General features: G+C 52.5%; 1 protein-coding gene across 6 annotated transcripts in view; it reads right to left on the reverse strand.

Annotated features, from left to right (window-relative positions):
- RYR1 (ryanodine receptor 1) overlaps window positions 1-14,655 on the reverse strand; it is a 118,452-nt gene extending 103,797 nt beyond the window's left edge. For 4 of the 6 annotated variants that reach the window (XM_060288632.1, XM_060288635.1, XM_060288631.1 and 1 more), the window contains exons 1-14: window positions 14,461-14,655; window positions 9,426-9,545; window positions 8,200-8,304; window positions 8,076-8,096; window positions 7,080-7,154; window positions 6,913-6,991; window positions 6,462-6,574; window positions 5,826-5,919; window positions 4,596-4,689; window positions 4,369-4,443; window positions 3,705-3,861; window positions 3,399-3,563; window positions 1,197-1,318; window positions 555-750 (exon numbers count right to left, since the gene is read on the reverse strand). In XM_060288632.1, the coding sequence (XP_060144615.1) occupies window positions 555-750; window positions 1,197-1,318; window positions 3,399-3,563; window positions 3,705-3,861; window positions 4,369-4,443; window positions 4,596-4,689; window positions 5,826-5,919; window positions 6,462-6,574; window positions 6,913-6,991; window positions 7,080-7,154; window positions 8,076-8,096; window positions 8,200-8,304; window positions 9,426-9,545; window positions 14,461-14,508 (1,464 nt within the window). In that variant the 5' untranslated portion in view covers window positions 14,509-14,655. The remainder of the gene's footprint in view (window positions 1-554; window positions 751-1,196; window positions 1,319-3,398; window positions 3,564-3,704; window positions 3,862-4,368; window positions 4,444-4,595; window positions 4,690-5,825; window positions 5,920-6,461; window positions 6,575-6,912; window positions 6,992-7,079; window positions 7,155-8,075; window positions 8,097-8,199; window positions 8,305-9,425; window positions 9,546-14,460) is intronic. The other 2 variants (XM_060288636.1, XM_060288633.1) reach the window with 1 other exon arrangement.
- Window positions 14,656-20,012: the final 5,357 nt, after the last annotated feature.

Consider the following 20,012-nt stretch of genomic DNA (forward strand, 5'->3'; position numbering starts at 1 on the left):
AACACACAGACCCCCAGCCTCTGACCCAAGCTGGGGTCGCGCCCAACACTATCCTCCCACCCAAAAGCCCACCTCTCTGGCCCTGCCTCCCACCATGCCCCACTCTGGTTCTATCCTCCCACTCCGCAGGCCCTACCCCTACAGTCACCGCCTCCTGAGTCTAGTAGCTCAGTCTCGGGCTTCTTCCCAGGCCTTTCCTCCACTGACTTGCCTTGGCCCAGAGCTTACCTTCACCCCGCCCCGTCCTCCCAGGAGAGGGAACAAGTCCTGCCCCCGCCGTCAGGCTCGGGTTCCACTTTGCTCTCACAGGCCCCGCCCCTCACCAAAGCCTCGCCCACCAACCCACTCCGGACCCGCTTCAAGGCTCCGCCCCTTCGCGTGTCCCCTACGACCCGCCTCCCCGCCCTGTTCACCCAGGCCAGGAACTTCCTCCTGCCCCTCCACCTGCCCCGCCCCCTCTCAGACCACTGCTTCCCCGGGTCCGGCAGGCTCCGCCCCTCTGAAGGCTCCGACCCCGCGCCCACAGACCCCGCCCCCCCGGGCCGCGCCCTCACCTCCTCCTGGAAGAGGCTCTGGCGGTTGCGCAGGCTGCGCAGCTTGCCCTGCTTCTCCTCGTGCTGCAGCTCCTCGGAGGGTGGCTCGAAGTAGCCGATGAGGTCCTGCAGGCTCAGGATGACGCCCTCGAGAGGCAGTGCTGTGCCAGCCGGAGACCCCGAGCCCCTCGGCTTTCCGCTGAAGCTGTCCAGGCCCCTGCGGAGACCGCGCACGTATCAGTGAGGGTCCGTGAACACTGTGAGGGTCCCGCCCCCACCCACCCCCGGTCCCTGCCAGACTCCCACAGACACACCTATTTAACAGAGAGAGTGAGACGCAGAGAAGGAAGGGCATTGATTGGCCCGAGGTGACCCAGTGGCCAAGGGCAGAGCTGGGCCTGGGACCCCCGCCTGTGTAGGGACAGGTCATGAAAGCAGAGGTCAGGGCTAGGGAGGTCCAGGGTCGAGGGTGTCAGGGGTATGAAGTCAAAGTCATAGCTGTCGAGGTCAGATTAGGGGTCAAGTATGTAGAGGTCAGGAGTCTGTGTATGTGAGAGGTGTGAATGTCAGAGGTAGAGATTAAATGGTCTGGCGCATGAACACCAGGAGCGTGGGGTCAAGGTGTGGCCTGGCCCCCAGGGCAGAGCGGGCCCGGTGGCTCACTTGATGAAGTGGTTGTAGAGGCCGCCAGTGCTGTAGATCATGCGGGCGGCCTGGGACTCCTCCTGCTGACAGCGGGTCAGTGACAGTGCGTCGTCCATGTGGCCTTCCTGGTGCAGAATGGCCTGACAGTGGTGGGAGAGAGACGTCAGGAGGGGCTCAGCCAGCCAGGGCCATGCTCCCCAGACCTCCACCCAGACTCTAGCCCCCAAATTGCCCCCATCCTCTACGGAATCTCTCTGCCAGCTCCGCCCCCAGTCCCTCTTCATCTGTCCCTGTGTCTTTCATTCTCAACCCCTCTCTCTTTTTCCCCCCTCTAGGTCTCTCCTCTCACTCTCTGTCTCTGTCCTCTTTGTTTCTGTCTGTCTGTCTTTGTCTCTGTCTCTCTGTCTCTCTCACGCCTATCCCATGCTCTGTCTCTCCCTCTCTGTTGCTATGTCCATCTCTCTCTCTACCTCTCTTTCCTTTTTTTTTTAACATCTTTATTGGAGTATAATTGCTTTACAATGGTGTGTTAGTTTCTGCTTTATAACAAAGTGAATCAGTTATACATAAACATATGTTCCCATATCTCTTCCCTCTTGCGTCTCCCTCCCTCCCACCCTCCCTATCCCACCCCTCTAAGTGGTCACAAACCACCGAGCTGATCTCCCTGTGCTATGCGGCTGCTTCCCACTAGCTATCTATTCTCTGTCTTTCTTTCTCTCTTTCTCTGTCCCTCTTTGATTCTCCCTCTCTCTCCCTCTCTGTCTCTCTCTATCTTGTCTTTCTCCAGGCCAAACCCCTCTCCATTTGTATCTACTACTGACTTAACATCCCCCCACCAGAAAGCTCTAATGGCACCCCAAATTTAACATGTCCCAGACAGAATGCCTGAACACCTTTCTGGGAGGTGAGACCATCATGGCTGCCGGCTTTCCCCTGAGCTGACCTCCCCAGGACCCCATCCAGTCCAGCAGCTGTAAATACCGTCCACCTGCTGACGACTCCCACATTGCCCTCTCTGGCCCAGGCCCATCTCTACATCCTCTGCTGTTGTATCCAACTTCAGCCTCAGTTTTCACAAACAGGTGCCTCCCTAGTCTTCTCACTGATTCGCTCAGCAAGTCTATTGAGTGGCTCTGTTCTAGGCATTGGGGCCCATCCTCCTGAGCTGATACTTGGCTGTCCCTGACTCAGTTAACGGCACTTCCCTCCTTCTAGCTGCTCAGGCAAAAAAGGACAAAAATCATGGTCTCATCCTCAGTCCCTCTCCCTCTCACCCTGATATCCAATCTGTCAGAAAATCCTGTTGGCTCTGCCCTCAGAATACAACCAGACTCTGCCCCCTTTCCTCACTCCACAGTCCCCACCCTGGTGCTGTCCACTGTCATCCTCCACCTGTACCAGTGCAGACCTGCCCTGGTCTTCCTTCTCCAGCTCTGCCCACCCCCGTAGTCTGTTCCCATAAGCAGCTCAAGAACCCTGTGAACCTGAATCAGGGCACCACCCCCCGTGCCCTGGCCTGCTCAAGGCTATCTTGCGGCTCCCTCTCACCCAGAGTAAAAGCCAGGACCCTCCCCGGTGGCCCACAAGGCTCTACCTGATCTCTTCCCGTCCCCTCTCTGTCCTCATCTCCCACGACTCACCCCTCGCTCACTCTCCTCCAGCCGAACTAGATCTCCTTTCAGTGATTGCAACAGACCAACCTCATCCCAACTTCAGGGCCTTTGCACCTGGTGTTCCCTCTGTCAAAAGTAGCTTTCCCACTGTTTGGTTGTAAAACTGTGTACTTCATTAGAGAGGGTTTAGTCACAGTGTCTGAGCACAGGGAAGGCAGGGAACAGGTCTGTATAGCTCAGCTATTTGTCCACACATACATCCACAACACCTGGGGTACTCAATAATTGGCTGAATGTTATTCTGTTATTATTCTGTTATTCTGTTATTATTCATCTTTTTCTCTCCACCTCTGTCTTTCTTATTTCTGTCTCTCTGTCTCTGTCTTTCTCTATTTGTCTGTCCCCATGTCTGTCTATACTTCTCTCTTTCTCTTCATATATGTATTCTTTCTTTTTTCCTGTCTCTCTCAATCTCAGTTTCTCTCTCAGTCTTTGTCTTTCTCTCAATCCCAACCTCAAACTCCTAAAGGCTCAAGCATCATCACCCCCAGTGCCCCTCCTGCCCCAGCCTGTACCCCACCCCTTCCCTCTGCCAGGTGCCCACCTTCTTCTTGAGCACGCCGAGCCGCAGGGCCTTGGGGTCCGGGGCAGCATAGGTGAGCCACAGGCCTGAGGCCACGTGCTGCACAAAGCACAGGGACTCCCCATATTTGATTTCAGGGGGGCCCATGCCCTCCACATCCCGCTTGGGGGCCGTATCCAGCTTCTCCTACAGGGGCAGGGGACAGAGGTCAGCCTCCTCTGCTTGTGCATTTAATGGGGGATTCCCCCCCAAGAGACTGCAGAGTGGTGGGGGGCTGGGGCGGGATTTGGGGTTCCAGCTGAGGGAGGGTATCCTGACCCCACCGACCTTGGAGATTCGGAAGCAGAAGGAAGTGGCCTTGGTGTGGGCCTTGCTGGCGTCAACCACCACTAGGCCCTGGTCCTCAATGAGTGCCAAGTACCGCCCGGTGGTGACATGCCGGATGCGGAGTGGCTGGCCCCAGCGCAGGTGGCTCCCACTCCAGCTGCAGAGGGTGAGGACGAGGGAGAGGTCAGAGGCCCCCCAGTTCTCCCATGGACACCATAGTCTTGGTTGAAACCTCCTCAAGCCCTCAGCCCTGTTCCAGGGTGCCCAAATCTTCCTTGGAGCCCTCAAATCCTTCTTAGGACCCCCAGCCTTCCTTTAAGAGCCCCAATCTTCTCTCAGGCCCTCACCACTTCCTCAGGGCTGCCCAGATGATTTCAGTGTCTCCAGTTTTCCCAGATCTGTCATTTTCTCCCCTCCTTTCCCCACAGTTTCACTCGAGACCCTGATCTCTCCCTCAGGAACCTCCACTACCCCCAAGACCTCTTTTTCCTCCAGGATTCTAGGACCCTGGGGACCTTTATTGCTCTCTTAGGCTCCCCAGATTTTCCCTCAAAACCCTCCAGTCTCTTCCTCAGTTCTTCCTTCAAGACACTCTTCTCCTCCCAGGGCCCCCAGGAACCCCTAGCCCCTCCCCCAGCCTGCCTCCTCTGCCCCTGACCCCTACCTGATTCTCAGTGGCTCCAGTCTCCAGAGGGAGCGGGCGTGGGTGCACACAGATCCCCCCTCATAGTAGACAAGTCTGGGTACATGGAAGAGAGTGAGGTCAAGAGTTCAAGCTCCAGCCCCCCAGAATCTGATCCCTAATCCTAGGGTTCCAGGACCCCCTAGCCAACCTTTGCCATCCCCCTTCTGGCCCGAAGACGCCAGACCCTCTTGTCCCCAAGCCCAGACCTGCGCTGGTCATCACTGTCAGCAGGAGAAATGGTCAGACATTCATCCATGTGTCCATGAAAGAGGCGGAGGACGTGGCCCCCGGTCACATAGCCTGGACAGGAGCAAAGGAAAGTGGTCGTTGGGAAGCTGGAGCCCCAGAAAGGCCTGGGAGCCATAGTGGAGTTTGCAGGCCCTGCTTCTGCCCTGTGGGAAGCCGGGGGCTGGGTTTGGGGGTCTGCAGATGGAGATCTGAGTTTCAAGGTACAAAGTTGTAGTCTGAGATTTGGGCCTGAGATTTGGGGTCTGAGGTTGGGGATCTAGTGTTGGGGGTCTGGGTGTGCAGGGCTGGGGCTGGGAGGTTTGTGGGTCTGGGGTTTAAAGGTCTCAGTTTGGATTTTCGAGGTTGGCTTCAGAGAATGTCATTAGAGATTTGGGTCTAATGTTCCCCGATTCTGAGGTTTGAGTTCCAGGGCTTGATATGGGGGTCTGGGTTTAGAGGTATGACGGTGGAGTCTGAAGTCAGGGTCTGAATTTCAAGTGTTATTTTGGAGGTCTGAGGCTGGTATCTGAGGTTTGAGGTCTGAGGTTTGGAAGGCTTAGCTCTGGGGTCTGAGTCTGGGGAGATGTGAGCTTTGTCGTAGTTAGAAGTTGGCGGGTCTGAGTTTCGGGGTCTGAGATTAAGGCCTGAGTTTCGAGATTTGTGGCGTGCATCTCAGCTTGGGTCTGGCTTAGGGCTCTGAGGTTTGAGGTGTGAGAATTGGGTTCAAAGTTTCGGGTTCATGCTTTAGGGACTCAGCATGGGGGTCTGCAAACGGGGAGATGATTTTGGAGATTTGAGGTTAGAGTTGGAGGTGTGAAGTCGATTGGCTGAGGTTCGGGGTCTGAAGTAGGGCTCTTAGTTTGGGATCTGAGTTTGAATTTGGGGGGCTGAGGTCCCATGTGCTTGTCATCTGAGGCTTGGGGTCTGAGGGATAAGCTACACATTCTATGTTCTAAGCTTTGGGTCTGAGTTTAGGGGTCTGACCTCCAGGACCTGAGTTTGGCATGCGAGCTTTGGGGTCTGAATTAGGAGTCTGATACTGAGTTTTAGGTTTCGAGGTCTGAGCTCTAGGGTTCCAGATTGGTGGTCAGTTGGAGATCTAAGTATGAGGGTCATAATTTGGAGATCTTGGTTTGGGGTCTGAGGGGCAATGTTGAAGGTCTGTTTTGGGGGTCTTAGGTTAGGGGTCAGAGGTCTAGGGTCCTCACCCTCTTCGCAGCCAGAGCAGATGGGGTTCATGTTCCACAGTGTCTGCATGAAGGAGGCGTCAACCTGGAGCTCCCCACTGGCCGTCGACAGGTGCTGTGGGCAACCAGGATGTGGTGGTCAGAGATAATGGGGGGTGAGCAATAGTTCCAGAGTGAGTCAGAAACCAAGGGTGGAAGCCAGGAAACCAGAAGACAGGAGACCAAAAATTACAGGTCACAGATCAAGAAACAGAGATCGGGCTTCCCTGGTGGCGCAGTGGTTGAGAGTCCACCTGCCGATGCAGGGGACACGGGTTCGTGCCCCGGTCCGGGAAGATCCCACATGCCGCGGAGCGGCTGGGCCCGTGAGCCATGGCCACTGAGCCTGCGCGTCCGGAGCCTGTGCTCCACAACGGGAGATGCCACGACAGTGAGAGGCCCGCGTACCACAAAAAAAAAAAAGAAAGAAAGAAAAGAAACCGAGATCAAGTCAGGAAATGGGGCGTCAGAAACCAGAAATTGGATGGAAACTGGAAATTGGGAGTCAGGACGTTGAGGCCAGAGACCAGGCAAACCAATGAGGAGGAGATGGGGTGGATCCCGTGTGCCCCCAGCCCCAGGAGCAGTAGGAGCTGTGGTGAGGGAGGTGCTACTCACCAGGTAGCGCTCAGAGGAGACGCTGACGAGGATGAGGTCATCCCCAACTCGGACCTTCTCTCCTTCCGACCTCTGCTTGGAGGCCGGGTGTGTCGTCCACCAACAGGCCTCTCCTATGGGTGGGGGTGGGGTGAGGGCTGCCCAGAACGCTCTTCCCCAAGGCATTCCCAGCCACGGAGCCTCCCAAGCCCTCCGTCCCAAGCTCTCCTCTTAGTGCCCCCAACTCTCTGCCTCACAGTCCCCCGTTCCTGTCCTCAGACTCTCTGCCTGCTTGCCTGAGTCTCTCTGTTCAGAATGTATTCATCCACACCCCCAGACTCTCAGCCCCAAAGGCCCCCATCTTTGCCCCTGGAACATCCCCATGCCCGCTCCCGGGGTTCTGCAGACCTTCTGAATCCCAACTCCCTGCCTGCGGCATCCCCATCGTAGCCCCTCCCTCCAGCCCCTGCACCTGTTGCGTCCTCCTGCAGTCCCACGTCGAAGGCCAGCTTGTCAGTCATGGAGCGGGAGGTGGTGAGGCAGCTCAGGTACTAGGGTTGTAGAGGGGAGTCAGCCACCCGGCGGGCGTTGCACTCTCTGGCCCCTGCCGCCGCCCCGGCCCCTCCCGGACGCACTTACCATGCCGCTGTGCGAGTGCCGGAGCAGGATGGCATGGCCATACAGGAGTGTCCTGTGTCCCCCACCCTGGGACGACTGCAGGGGGCAGGGGAGGACACAGAGTGAGAATAGACCCCCCTGAAACATCTGGCCTATCTCAGGTGGCAATACACTTCCCAGAAGACACGATGCTCGGGCCTGGATGCGAAGAAGCCTCAGCTCAGACCCACAACAGAGTCTCTGCCTCAGGTTCCCTGCTTCCAGGGGAAGCAAGGTCTGTGTCTCTGAGAAGCCTGTGGGTGGGGTGTTTTCTATTCCCCCAAGCCCACTCTGTCCTTCAACCTGTTAACCAGGCCCCAGAGTCACTCAGGGGGCTGAACCCCTCTTCCAGAGGTTCAGATACCTGGGGTCACTCAGGGAAGCCCCCGTATCTCGTGTTCCACAGACTTTAGCTCCCTCTGCTCTCACCTGTCATAACACAGCTGTGCACCGGTACTGTCCTACCAGCTGTTAAACATTGGAGCATCACCCACAGGGACCTGCCCTGTGCTGCCACACACCCCCGGGCCCAAGAAGACTCTGCGCCTCTTGGGAGTGGGTGGGTACACCCAGCACTCGACGGCATCATGCCCCCCATCCCAGCTCTCACATGCCCATGCTCTGAGGGGGCCATGTGATGGGGCCACGTGATCACATGGTGGACCCACCATGTGGGTCCAGAGGGGACTCACACTTGGGATGGAGGGAGGTGATGAGGGGAGAGGTCCCATGCGGAGAAGAGCTAGGAGGGTCGGAGGAAAGGATGGAAAAGAGGAGAAAGGAGCAGGTGGGAGAACAGGGGCTCAAAAGCCCCCACCCCCTTCCTTCCTTCCTGCCTGGCCTGTTCTGGGTTCCACAGACCCTGACAACCGGGGTGGGGAAGAACCCCCAGCCCCTGTGTGCAGGGTGTGGACCCAAGAGGCCCACCTGGGGTCAGGAGAGGTGGCAAGGACAGATGACACCCAAGGCCAGACCTACCCACTTATCCAAATTGAGGGCCTGTGGGGGGCAGGGCAGAGAGAGGAAGAAGAACAGATGGTAAATGACCCCCAGGTCCTCCCACCCGTCCCTGCCACCCATCCCAGCTGGGTGGGAGCCTCACCTCCACGCCGGCCTCCAAGGTGTTGGCCAGCATCTCCTGCAGGGCTCGGACGGACAGGGACTGCTCCAGGACGAAGCAACAGATGGCCAGATCGGGGGGCACATTCTGGGGGGTGGGGAGATGTGAACGGGGGACCTGAAGGCTCCAGAGTGCTGGTGCACGCCCTGCCCCTAGTCTAAATACCTACACCCCTTAGAGACCCAGACCCGACCCAGCCCTCCAAGAAGCCCTGCCCTCTGCCTCCCGCTTCAAACACCCTGAATTCGCACCAACATCCCAGAAGACACCTCTGCTCTGCCTCCTGCCTCACACCCCTGTACCCCACCCGAACCTCACAGAAGTTTCCACAGCACACCTAATCCCATAGGAAGCCTCAGGCCCTGTCAGACGCATTCCACCCATCCGACTCCGGGAGCCCCCTCCTTGCCCTCCCGGCAGAAAACGCAAATCTCTCCAACCCCAAAGGAAGCCCCAACTCCCGCTGTAACGAGCAGACAGTCCCAGCTCCTGCCCTCTCCCTCAGACACCTGTGAACACTGCTTCAAAGTCCCAGGAGCAAGGCCCCACCTCACACCTCCCGCCTCAGGCTCCCACCCAGGCACCTCAAGCACTTAGACACCCTCCCCCTTGGACCCAAGACTCTCTGCCCACCTCAGGCCCCTGGCCTCCTCCCCCGTCAAACTCCAGGTCTCCTCCCTCTCCCAGCCTCCGCCCCATCCCCCCAGGTCACCTCCTCCCTCAGAGCCTGAGTTCACCTCAGCCTCAGACCCCAGGATCCCCCCACCTCTCAGCCTCCAACCCCCTCCCCAGTCAGCCCCCTGCAGGCACCCCCTGACCCTCTAGGCTGTTCTGCTTTGGATTGAAGACCCTCTGCCCCCTCAGACACCTGCCTCCTAAGACCCCCTGCCCCTCCCTCCTCAGACCTCCACCCACCTCAGACCTCTGCCCCTTTCCCCCGTAAGCCCCCTCCCATTTTCTCTCCTATCAGCACCCCCTTCAGATCCCCTCTTCTTTGAACTCAAGACCTTCTATCTCCTTAGACCCCCCTCCCTCTTCCCCCAGGACCCCAGCTCCCCTCCTCAGACCTCCAGCCCCCTTTCCCTCTTAGCCCCCCTCCCTATTCCCCTTCCTGTCAGCATCCCCTCTCCAGACTCCCAGACCCCTCTTCTTTGGGCCCCAGGCTCTCTGCCCCTCAGGCCCCCCTCTTCCTTCCGTCCTGCACAGACCTGGGCATTGCTGGTGGGCTCCAGGAAGCAGAGGCGGTTGCCGAAGCCCTCGGCAGCCAGGCAGAGCTTGAGCTGCTCCTTGAGCACCATGGCGCTGCACTGCAGGACCATCTCGTCGTCCTGGGGACGGGCAGAGGGTCAGGGTGGGGGCCCGCATCCCACCCGCATCCCGCAGACACTGTACCATGGGCCACCCACCTGGCCCTTTCTCCTCGTGAAAAAGATGTGACTAATAACAGCCACCCTCGCCATTTATCAAGTAGGGGCCCGTGTTGAGCACTGTACATGCTTCTAACATCCCCATGAGATCCAAGCCAGTGGCATCCCCACGTTAAAATGGGGAAACTGAGGCTCCATGAGGGGACATGGCTTGTCCAAGGCCACACGGCTGATAAGAGAAGCAGCTGGGATCTGAACCCCAGTCCAACTGACTCCAGAGGACTCCCAGGTGGGGGTCCACAAGGTGAGTCACTGGAGGGTGGAAGATACGAGTGCCTCAAGTTAAATGGCTTTTAAGTTCAGCCTTATCTAATTATTCTTTTGTGTGTTATTTTAATAGTAGCTCTCATTTAAGGAGTGCTGTCTAATGACTCCTGAATGCAGTGCCAGCGTCTGGACTGGATCCTGGATGGAGGGGAAATGCCATAAAAGACGGTATAGAGACAAGTGGTGAAAGGTGAAACAGACTGTGAATTAGATGATGGTATCATAGCCGTACGAAATCTCCCGATTTTGATAACTGTGCTGTGGTTTTCTGAGAGACATCCCTTGTTTTTTTAGGAAACAGACACTGAAGGATTTAGGGGTTAAGGGTATCATGTCCACAGCTAACTCTCAAACAGCTTAGGAAAAAAATAGGGAGAGAGAGGGAGGGAGAGATGGAGGGAATGATAAAGCAGACATGCTACATCCTAACCTTTGGGGGAAATGACTGAAGGCCACATGGGAGTTCTCTGAGGTAACCTTGCAACTTTTCTCTAAGTTTGAAATAATCTCGAGGGTATTAATTAAAATTTTAAGTAAAATAAACACCCTTCTGAGGTAAGTCCTAGTATGTGAACCTGTGGAAACAGAGGCCTAGAGAGGTGAAGTGATTTGCCTGAGGTCACACAGCCGGCGCAGCTTGTGGGATCTTAGTTTCCCTTGCAGGGTCTTAGTTTCCCGACCAGGGATCGAGCCCACACCCCCTGCAGTGGAAGTGTGGAGTCTTAAACACTGGACCACCAGGGAAGTCCCAATATGCCACTTTTAGAACGTTAGACCACCTCTTGATATGTTAGTAGAATAGCCCATGTTACATTCATAACTAATATAAATGTATGTGGGGGTTTGCTCCACATTTTTACTGATAGAGGTTTCAATCAAAATTGATGGGGAAAAAAAACAGATGGAGACCGCAGTGATTAACCACAGTTAAGACAGTGATTATTCCATTTTACAGCAAAGGAAACAGGTTCAAGGAGGCTAGGTGTTGTGCCTGAAGTCACACAGACTCCAGCCCTTCCAGCAAATCCTGGGCTTCACCCCACACAGGCAGCCCTCATTCTTTCTGTCAGCCTGGGAGGAGGGAGAGAGAGGCCCCAGGACTGCTCTGTCCTATTACCCCCATCCCCGACATCTTGGCATATGCCGTGTATTCACAGGGATCATACAGCTTGCGTTTATTAAGTACAGACTCTCTGCTACACCTCATGCTCAGGGCTTTACATTCATCTAATAGACACTGATTAAGCATCTGCTATGTGCCAGGCACTGATCTAGGCACTGGATATAGAGCAGCGAATAAAGCAGACGAATTCCCTGTCCTTGTGGAGCTGACATCCTTGTGGGGGAAATGCAATGAACAGGTGAATCAATTTATAATGTTAATTTCAGTGATAAGTGTTATGGAAAAAATAACCCAGGGTGATGTAAGAGTTTGGGGTAGAGATGACATCAGTGAGGGGGGTGAAGTGACAGCCTCTCCAAGGAGGTGACATTTGAGCTGAGCCTTGTCTGAATAACAAGAAGGAATCAGGCCCGATCATCTCTGGAGGAAGAAAGTTCCCGGAAGAGGAGTCTGCCTGTGCAAAGGCTTGGGGCCGTGGGTGTTCAGAAAAAGCAAGGGAGACAGCCTGGCGCTGCTGCCATCAGGATCAAGGGAGAAAGTGGGAGGAGACGAGCCCAGAGAGATATTTGCATGGACCCATTGAATCCTTATGGTACATATTTTTGTCCCCATTTTCCAGATTGGGAAACTGAGGCTCAGAGAGAAAACTAAAAATCACTTGCCCAAAGTTAGGAAGCAGGCAAATGGCAAAACCAAGATATAAACCAGGGACAGGGAGCCTAATCCCTACACCAATGATTCTCTAACTTTCTCCTGCATCAGAATGAAGGGGGGTAGCCTGGTTAAAAATGCAACTTCCTTGCTGCCCCAGTCTCCCCCTCAACACCAAGAGCCTGATTCAGTAGATCTGGGGTCAGCAGGGAATCTGGACCATTAACCTGCCCCCAGGAGGTTTTGACATGGGCCATGCTTTGAGGAACCCCAGCCTGGGCAGGGCTGGATGTTGCCACCCATCAGAAGGAAATGAAATGAACTTGGGGACCATGCCCATCATGCTTAAAAAGTGAAATAAAAGTAGAGCAAGAACAGAAAATAGCAGCATGCTCCCTGTGTTCTAAGGGCTACCTGCATTTCATGAAACTTGTTTCAGTTAAAAATAGTTGTGTGTGGGGCTTCCCTGGTGGCGCAGTGGTTGAGAGTCCACCTGCCGATGCAGGGGACACGGGTTCGTGCCCCGGTCCGGGAAGATCCCACATGCCGTGGAGCGGCTGGGCCCGTGAGCCATGGCCGCTGAGCCTGCGCGTCTGGAGCCTGTTGCTCTGCAACGGGAGAGGCCACAACAGTGAGAGGCCCGTGTACCGCAAAAAAAAAAAAAAATTGTGTGAATGCACCTAATTTGAGCATAATAGCATGAATTGGAGGCAACCCAAGTGTCCATCAGCAGGTGAACTGATAAACAAATTGTAGCGTATTCACACAATGGAATACTACTTAGCAACAAAAAGAAATGAATTCTTGATACACACTACATGGATTCATGTCAAAAATGTTACAGTGTGCAAAAGAAGCAGGACAAATGAGCATATATTTTATATGAAACACTAGTTAGTGACTTATGGGATCTATGGTGACATAAAGCAGAAGGGCAGGGTGATTCCTGCAAAGAGCCAAAGGGAACTTTCTGGGAAATGTTCTATTGATTATGATAGTGGTTACATGGGTGTGTACAGCTTGTCAACTGTAACGCCTAAAAGGGGTACAATTTATTGCATGTCAATTATAGCTCTATTAGTAAAGTTGACTTTTTATAACGTATGTGAATATATGCATGTACTGGGTTGCAATATAAAATATATTTCTTACCAGTGGGATGAGATCCAAAAAGTTTGAGAAAACCACCACATAACCTCAGTAAAGTTCAGGAAAATGGACCCAGTCTGGGGCCAAGAGATGTCAAGGCCAGGCCTCTAGAATCCAACACTGGCTAGCAAGGCAAGTCTGAGCCCAGTTTTCCTCTTATGAAAGCAGGAGGGCTGGCCCCCAGGGGCATCCAGAGATAACACTTCCTGGCCTTATCCTTGGTCAGTGACTCCCACTCGGGCCTCGGTTTCCCTCAAAACTCCCAGGGAGATAAAGATAGGGCCCTACCTCAGAAGATAGGGCAGCAAGGATATAATTAGATGCCTCAGGAGGCTGAGGCCCTGGGCATGGGGTCTGACGTAGAGTGGCTGCTCAGGGGCTCAAGGCCATGGCCACGGTCTTATTAGGGCTTGGGAGGAGGGGAGAGCCCAACCCATGGTGTCTGCTAAGGGACTGGAGCCAGTGCAAGAGTCTAGGGTGAAGCTAGGCCTCCTCCCATGGCCGAATGTCCAGCTGTCCCTATCCTTCACTACCAGCCCCAGCTGTCCATTCCTCCCTCCCAGGAAACCAGAGCCGGCTCACCAGGGTCCTATTCTGGGGCCGGAATGCTGTGTCAGCATTTCCCAGGACTTGGAGGGGGTGGGGAGGGGCTAGTGCAGGATCAGTGGACCTGGCCCAGAAGACAGAATATCCCCTCCCATATTCACAGCCCCACACCCAGTAGAACCACTGGGAGGGAAAAGTGGGAAGGACTTCGAGATGGGCAGCCCCTCCCCCCATCCTCTCCCTGTCCCCTGCCCAGGCCCCAGAAAAGTGGACTATTCTGGGAGGGACACCTGTTGTTCCAATTCCCATCCCTGCCCCCCCGCCTGCCGAGGGTCAGAGATGCAGAGAGAGACAGAGTTGAAGACACAGTGAGAAACACAGAGGGCCTGAAGCCGAAGAACAAAGCCAGAGACAGAGACAGGGAGACAGAGATGGAAAGAGACAGAGACACAGACAACCCAAAGAGACAGATAGGGAGAGATAGATAGAGACAGATAGAGATAGATAGTAGCCATATCTGACCCTCCTCTCCAAAATCAAGTGGGGAAGAAAGAAGACCCAGAAACAGGGGGACCCTCAGGAGACCCTCAAGGGCTGGGAGTTCAAAGGAGTTGTGTCCTTCAGCCCACCACAGCCCTCTTCCCAAGAATTTAAATAGGTCAGAGTCTGGAGCAAAAAGAGAATTAGGGCTAAGTGGGGGGTGGGGGAGGGGACAGCTAAATTAAGCTCAGGAATTAGAACCACCTTCCCCAAGTGCCTGCTTCCAGAGTGGTGGGAGGGGGTGCTCTCTCAGCGGCCCCCTTCTCTGGGACAAATCGCTAGTGTCAGAAGAGAGGGTGGAGGAGGGAGGATCCTCCTCCCCATTCTGTAGTCCCAGATTCTGCTAATTCTCTGACGAGAAAGATGGGGGAGACTAAGAGAGACAGAAACGGAGAAAGACGGAGTGACAGTCACCCAAAGGGACAGAGGAGAGACCCCAGAGTCTCAGAGACCACCAGCAATCAGGACAAAGACGTCGGAGACAGAGAGACACTCAGACCAGAGAGATAGTCCCAGAGACTCCAACACAGAGATACGCACCGTCCGCAGAAACTGGACCTCATCCTCGCCCTCTCCTCCGTCACCCATGATGTCGAGGCCAGAGGTGCTGGGGCTGAGGTCGGTGGCTAAGAGGAGGGGGCCGAAGGCTGGACGGGTGGGCTGGGGGCGAGTTGGGGTCGGAGACCTCTGGGGACGACAGAGGCACCCGCGGCGTAGATGGAACTGCGTGGAGGACTCGTGTGCTGGACAGAGCTGGGAGGAGGTCCCCGCCCCCGGGTCCCCATTGGAGCAGGACGGCCAAGGCCACGCCCCTTTGACGGAGCCCCGCCCACAAACCCCAAACCTTGGCCAAAGGTACGCTTGAGGTGGGGGCGCTTAGGGGAGTGTCTTTAAGGCAGCTACCCTCTCTCTCCCTTCGCGATAAGGAAGGTGCCATCATTCTCCTATTTCACAGAGAGCAAACTGAGGCTCTGAATGAGGAAGCCCCTGCTTGATGTCATACAGCAGAGAGGGGATGCGCACTAGGTCTCCTGGCTTTAAAAAGCACCATACACAATGATTAAAAATATGGACTTTGAGACAGACTGGATCCAAATCCCTGTCTTGCCACTCCTTTGTGTGACCTTGAACAAGTCACTTCGCCGCTCTGTGCCTCAGTTTCCTCAACTGGTAAGGAGGATATTAATAGTACCTACCTCACAGGGCTGCTGCAAGGATTAAATTAGATTATTTGCAGCACTTAAAACTGTACCAATACAGATGCAGCCACTGTGGAAAACAGTATGGAAGTTTCTCAAAAAAACTAAAAATAGAACTACCATATGACCCAGCAATTCCACTCCTGGGTATGTATCCGAAAAAAAAAAAACCAAAACACTAATTCAAATAGATACATGCACCCAATATTCATAGCAGCATTATTTACAATTGCCAAGAGATGGAAGCATCCTAAATATCCATCAGCAGATGAATGTATAAAGAAGATGTGGTACATATATACAATGGAATACTACTCATAAAAAAAGAACGAAATTTTGCCCTTTGCAGCAACATGGATGGACTTGCAGGGCATTATGCTGAATGAAATAAGTCAGACAGAGAAAGACAAACACTGTATGATATCACTTACATGTGGAATCTAAAAAATACAACAAACTAGAGAATATAACAGAAAAGAAGCAGATTCACAGAAATAGAGAACAAATTAGTAGTTACCAGTGGGGGTGGGGGGGCGGGGAAGGAGCCATAAAGGGGAGGGGGAGTGGGAGGTACAAACTACTGGGAGTAAGATAGGCTCAAGGACATGCTGTACAACACGGGGAATATAGCCAATATTTTGTAATAACTGAAAAGTAACCTTTAAAAATTGTATTTAAAAACTACCTATACAGGGCTTCCCTGGTGGCGCAGTGGTTAAGAATCCGCCTGCCAATGCAGGGGACACGGGTTCGATCCCTGGTCCAGGAAGATTCCACATGCCACGGAGCAGCTAAGCCCGAGAGCCATAACAACTGAGCCTGCGCTCTAGAGCCCGTGCTCTGCAACAAGAGAAACAACCGCAATGAGAAGCCCGTGAACCGCAACGAAGAGTAGACCCCGCTCACCGCAACTAGAGAAAGCCTGCGTGGAGCAACAAAGGCCCAACACAGCCCAAAATAAATAAATTAATTAATAATAATTTAAAAAGCTACCTACACATAGAAAATGTTAAGTAAGTGTTGCTAGTGTCATCATGGTCTTCGTCATCATCATCATTATTATAAAAACTTATGAGGCAGGAGTAATAGGCATAGTATCTAATATCTACAGTCTTTTGCGTGCCTGTCACATTTCAGGCTCTGGGCTACGATCTTTTCACTGCATCTCATTAGTTCTCACAACAATCCTGCTATTATTTTCATTGTTTAGAGGAGAAAATAAAAATGTATGGTCCTTGCCACGCATGGTTTTAAGGACACGGCCTGAATAAATGAGGTACAGCCGCCCCCCCCAATATCTGTGGGTTTTCCATTTGCAGATTCAACCAACTGCAGATCAAAAACAAATTTTTTTTAATTCCAGAAATTTCCAAAAAGCAAAACTTGAATTTGCCACAGGCCCACAACTATTTCCATAGCATTTGCATTGTGTGTACAACTATTTCCATAGCATTTACATTGTAATAGGTTATTATAAGTAATCTAAAGATGATGTAAATTTTACCAGAGGATGTGCGTAGGTTAATGCAAATACTACACCATTTTATATAAGGGACTTGAACATCCACAGATTTTGGTATCCAAGGGGGTCCTGGAACCAAACCCCTGTGGATGCTGAGGGATGACTGTAGTTCTCACAGTAATCTTGTGAAGTCAGTACTTGTATGGTGCCCATTTTCCAGATGAGGAAAGCTGAGCACAGAGAGGTGAAGTAACTTGCCCAAGGTCACACAGAGGCTGAGCCAGGGATTTGAACCCAGAGCCAAGGTTCTTAACCATTCCACTATACTGTCTCTATATTTGCATAAAATCTCCCAGTTACAACAAAAAGCCACTTCACCAGGGCCAGGCTACACCCCCTCAGAATTCTAATCCTCTGTCTCCCCAGGGGCTGCCTGAGCCAATGAGGGTCACTATCTGGGCCACCCTTATGCAGATGAGCACCCTGGGCTTTGTAAGTAAGGGAGCACTGAGAGGGGCAACCAGCTCCTTCCTGTTCCTGGCCACCTGGGGGGAGGGGGTGCTGGAATAGGCTTGGGATCTGGGGAGATGGGGCAAAGGGCCTCTGCAGTTCCCTAAAACTGGCAGCTCTGGGGACTAGAGGCCCAACACAGGATGCCACACACACCTGGACCTCCTGCCAGGCAGGTAGCTTCATGCCTCTAGGCCTCAGTTTCCTCATCTGTCAACTAGACTAATTTAGGATATTCCCCACCTCTTGGGGTTGTGGAGAAGATTCCATGAGGAAACCAATTAGCACCTACCACATGGTAACGGATTGATACAGGGATCTATTAAAATTATTATTGGGACCTCCCTGGTGCTCCAATGGCTAGAATTCCACGCTTCCACTGCAGGGGGCACGGGTTCGATCCCTGGTTGGGGAGCTAAATTCCCACATGCCACGCGGTGTGGCCAAAAGAAAAATTATTAACATGTAATGGTATCTAATAAGTTATACAAAACAATATCTTGCAGTTCAATAAAATTATACATAAAATGTTAAGGTATGTTATTGCTATGTGTTACATAGTTAAATATTGATTTATTGACACAACTGTAATGGCACATATGTTTGTACCATATTATTAGATTATATAATGTGTAATTATATAATTAGATACTTAGGCTAATATAATTAAGTAACACAACTATATGTGTATCTGTCATACACTATATAATGCACACTTGCATGTTAAATATGAAGTTTTCCCTCAGAGTTGTATATATAACAGAAAATTATTCTGTGTCATTGTGCATTACATCATAAGATATTAATAGCGTTTCCTTTTTCTGTCAGTCATCATTATGTGTTTTAGGACCTACCCACGTTGCTCTGTGGACACCTGGTCTGTGGCCGCGGGGGGTTTGCAGGCCTCCCTGGTGACTGTCCCCTTCTGTTTATTCCCCCTCCCGCCTGCGGAGGTGACACCCAGGCTGCCCCCGCCTCCCCCAAAATAACATTGCAGTGAACTTCCTTGTATATGTCCCCACGTGGAACTGAGGGAGAAGGTCTCGGTATGAACACCCAGGAGCTGACCGTGGGGTCACAGCTCCACGCATACATTTAATTTGACTGCAGCGCCAAGCGGTCCTCAGGAAGGGCTGTCCCCTATCAGTACATAAGGGCTCCTCCGTCCCCAAGGCCCCAGCCTCCACTTGGCATTTTTCCAGCTTCTAATTTTTGCCAGACAAATAGGATGACTCACTGTCGTTTCAATTTGCACTTCCCTGATCTCCTACCAATAATTTCTAGCACCTTCTCAGGTGCCTGTCTAGAGAGTTTTGGAGTCTCTTCCTCACCCTCATCCTCTTTGCCCATTTTTCTATCAGAGCGGCTGTCTTTTTCTCTTGCTGACTTGCAGCTGTCCCTTTTCCATTCTAGATATTAATCTCTCCTTGATTTTAAACTTTCTCTTTTTTTGTTTTTTTTTGGCCACACCACGAGTCAGGCAGGATCTTAGTTCCCCGACCAGGGCTCCAACCCGCGCCCCCTGCAGTGGAAGCTCGGAGTCTTAACCACTGGACCGCCAGGGAAGTCCCGATGTTACACACTTTAAATACTGTTTTTCCTCTCTGTCATCTGATATTTGTTCCATGGTGTCCTCATTAAAAGAAATCTTTATTTGGATGTTATCAAATGCATCCTGTTTCTGCCTCATGAGTTTTTGTGGTTTGCTTCAGCAGTCTTTTCCTTTGCGGTTGTTGGTGTCATTGTTGGTATTAACCATCCCCGAGGGCCATGAGGGCGGCACACGTTTATACCAGTGCCAGGGACCTTTGCCCGTCTCCCTCTCTGAGGCTTCTCTGAGTCCTGGGGGCCTGGAGACACTCTCCCACTATAAGCTGGTCTCAGCCAGGGCTGTTACATCACCTCTTGTAAGGCAGGTGCCGAGGAGATAGGCTGAGAGTCAGACAGACAGCACATCACAGAGAGCACTCTTGAGATCAAAGGAGAGAGAAGAGAAAAGGCAGGTGGAGGAAAACACGGAGAGGGTCTGCAACCATACGGCATGGCATGGAATGGAAAAGCTAAAGGGAATGGGCTCTGTGCTCGTCTAAATGTTCTGGCCTGAAAAAAAATCCATGGTGACTTCTTTCTGTGCAAAACTAGACTTCTAAAAGAGCTTTGGTTGAATGGACTCACTTACTAGGTTTGGCAGAATCATACTAAATACTGTGACCGTTAATCCACTCTCGGGTATCTACCCTACAGAAATGCACACCACAGTGTTCACCGCAAGTCAGGGGCTAGAATAACAGCAGCAGCATTATTCACAGCAGCCCCAAACTGGAAACAACTCAAATGTCCGTCACAGGAAAATCAATCAATAAATCATGGACTAATCACATGATGGAAGACTCTACAACAACCAAAGGAATGAGCTACAGCTAAATATAACATGGAAGCATCACAAAGACATGATGTTGAATGAAAGAAGCCAGGGACTTCCCTGGTGGTCCAGTGGCTAAGACTCCGCACTTCCAGTGCAGGGGGCCTGGGTTCGGTCCCTGGTCAGGGAACTAGATCCCACATGCATGTCACAAACTAAGAGTTCGCATACTGCAATAAACGATCCTGCATGCCACCGCTAAAGATCCCGCACACCGCAACTGAGACCTGGAGCAGCCTAAATAAATAAATAATTTTAAAAAAAAATGAAGCCAGATAGTTGTTTCCATTTATATACAGCTCAAAACCAGGCAAAACTACTCTGTTAGAAATCAGGTTACTGGTAACTTTTGGGAGATAGCACTGGGAAGGAACACAAGGGGGCTTATGGGGAATGGAAATGTTCTATTTCTTGATTTCTGTGAATGTCACAGGGGCATATTCTGTTTGTCACCATTCAACAACCTAAACACTTCCGATTTGACTCTTTTTTGTACTTC

Source organism: Globicephala melas, chromosome 19 (genome assembly GCF_963455315.2).
Source record: "Globicephala melas chromosome 19, mGloMel1.2, whole genome shotgun sequence".
NCBI classification, from domain to species: Eukaryota; Metazoa; Chordata; class Mammalia; order Artiodactyla; family Delphinidae; genus Globicephala; species Globicephala melas.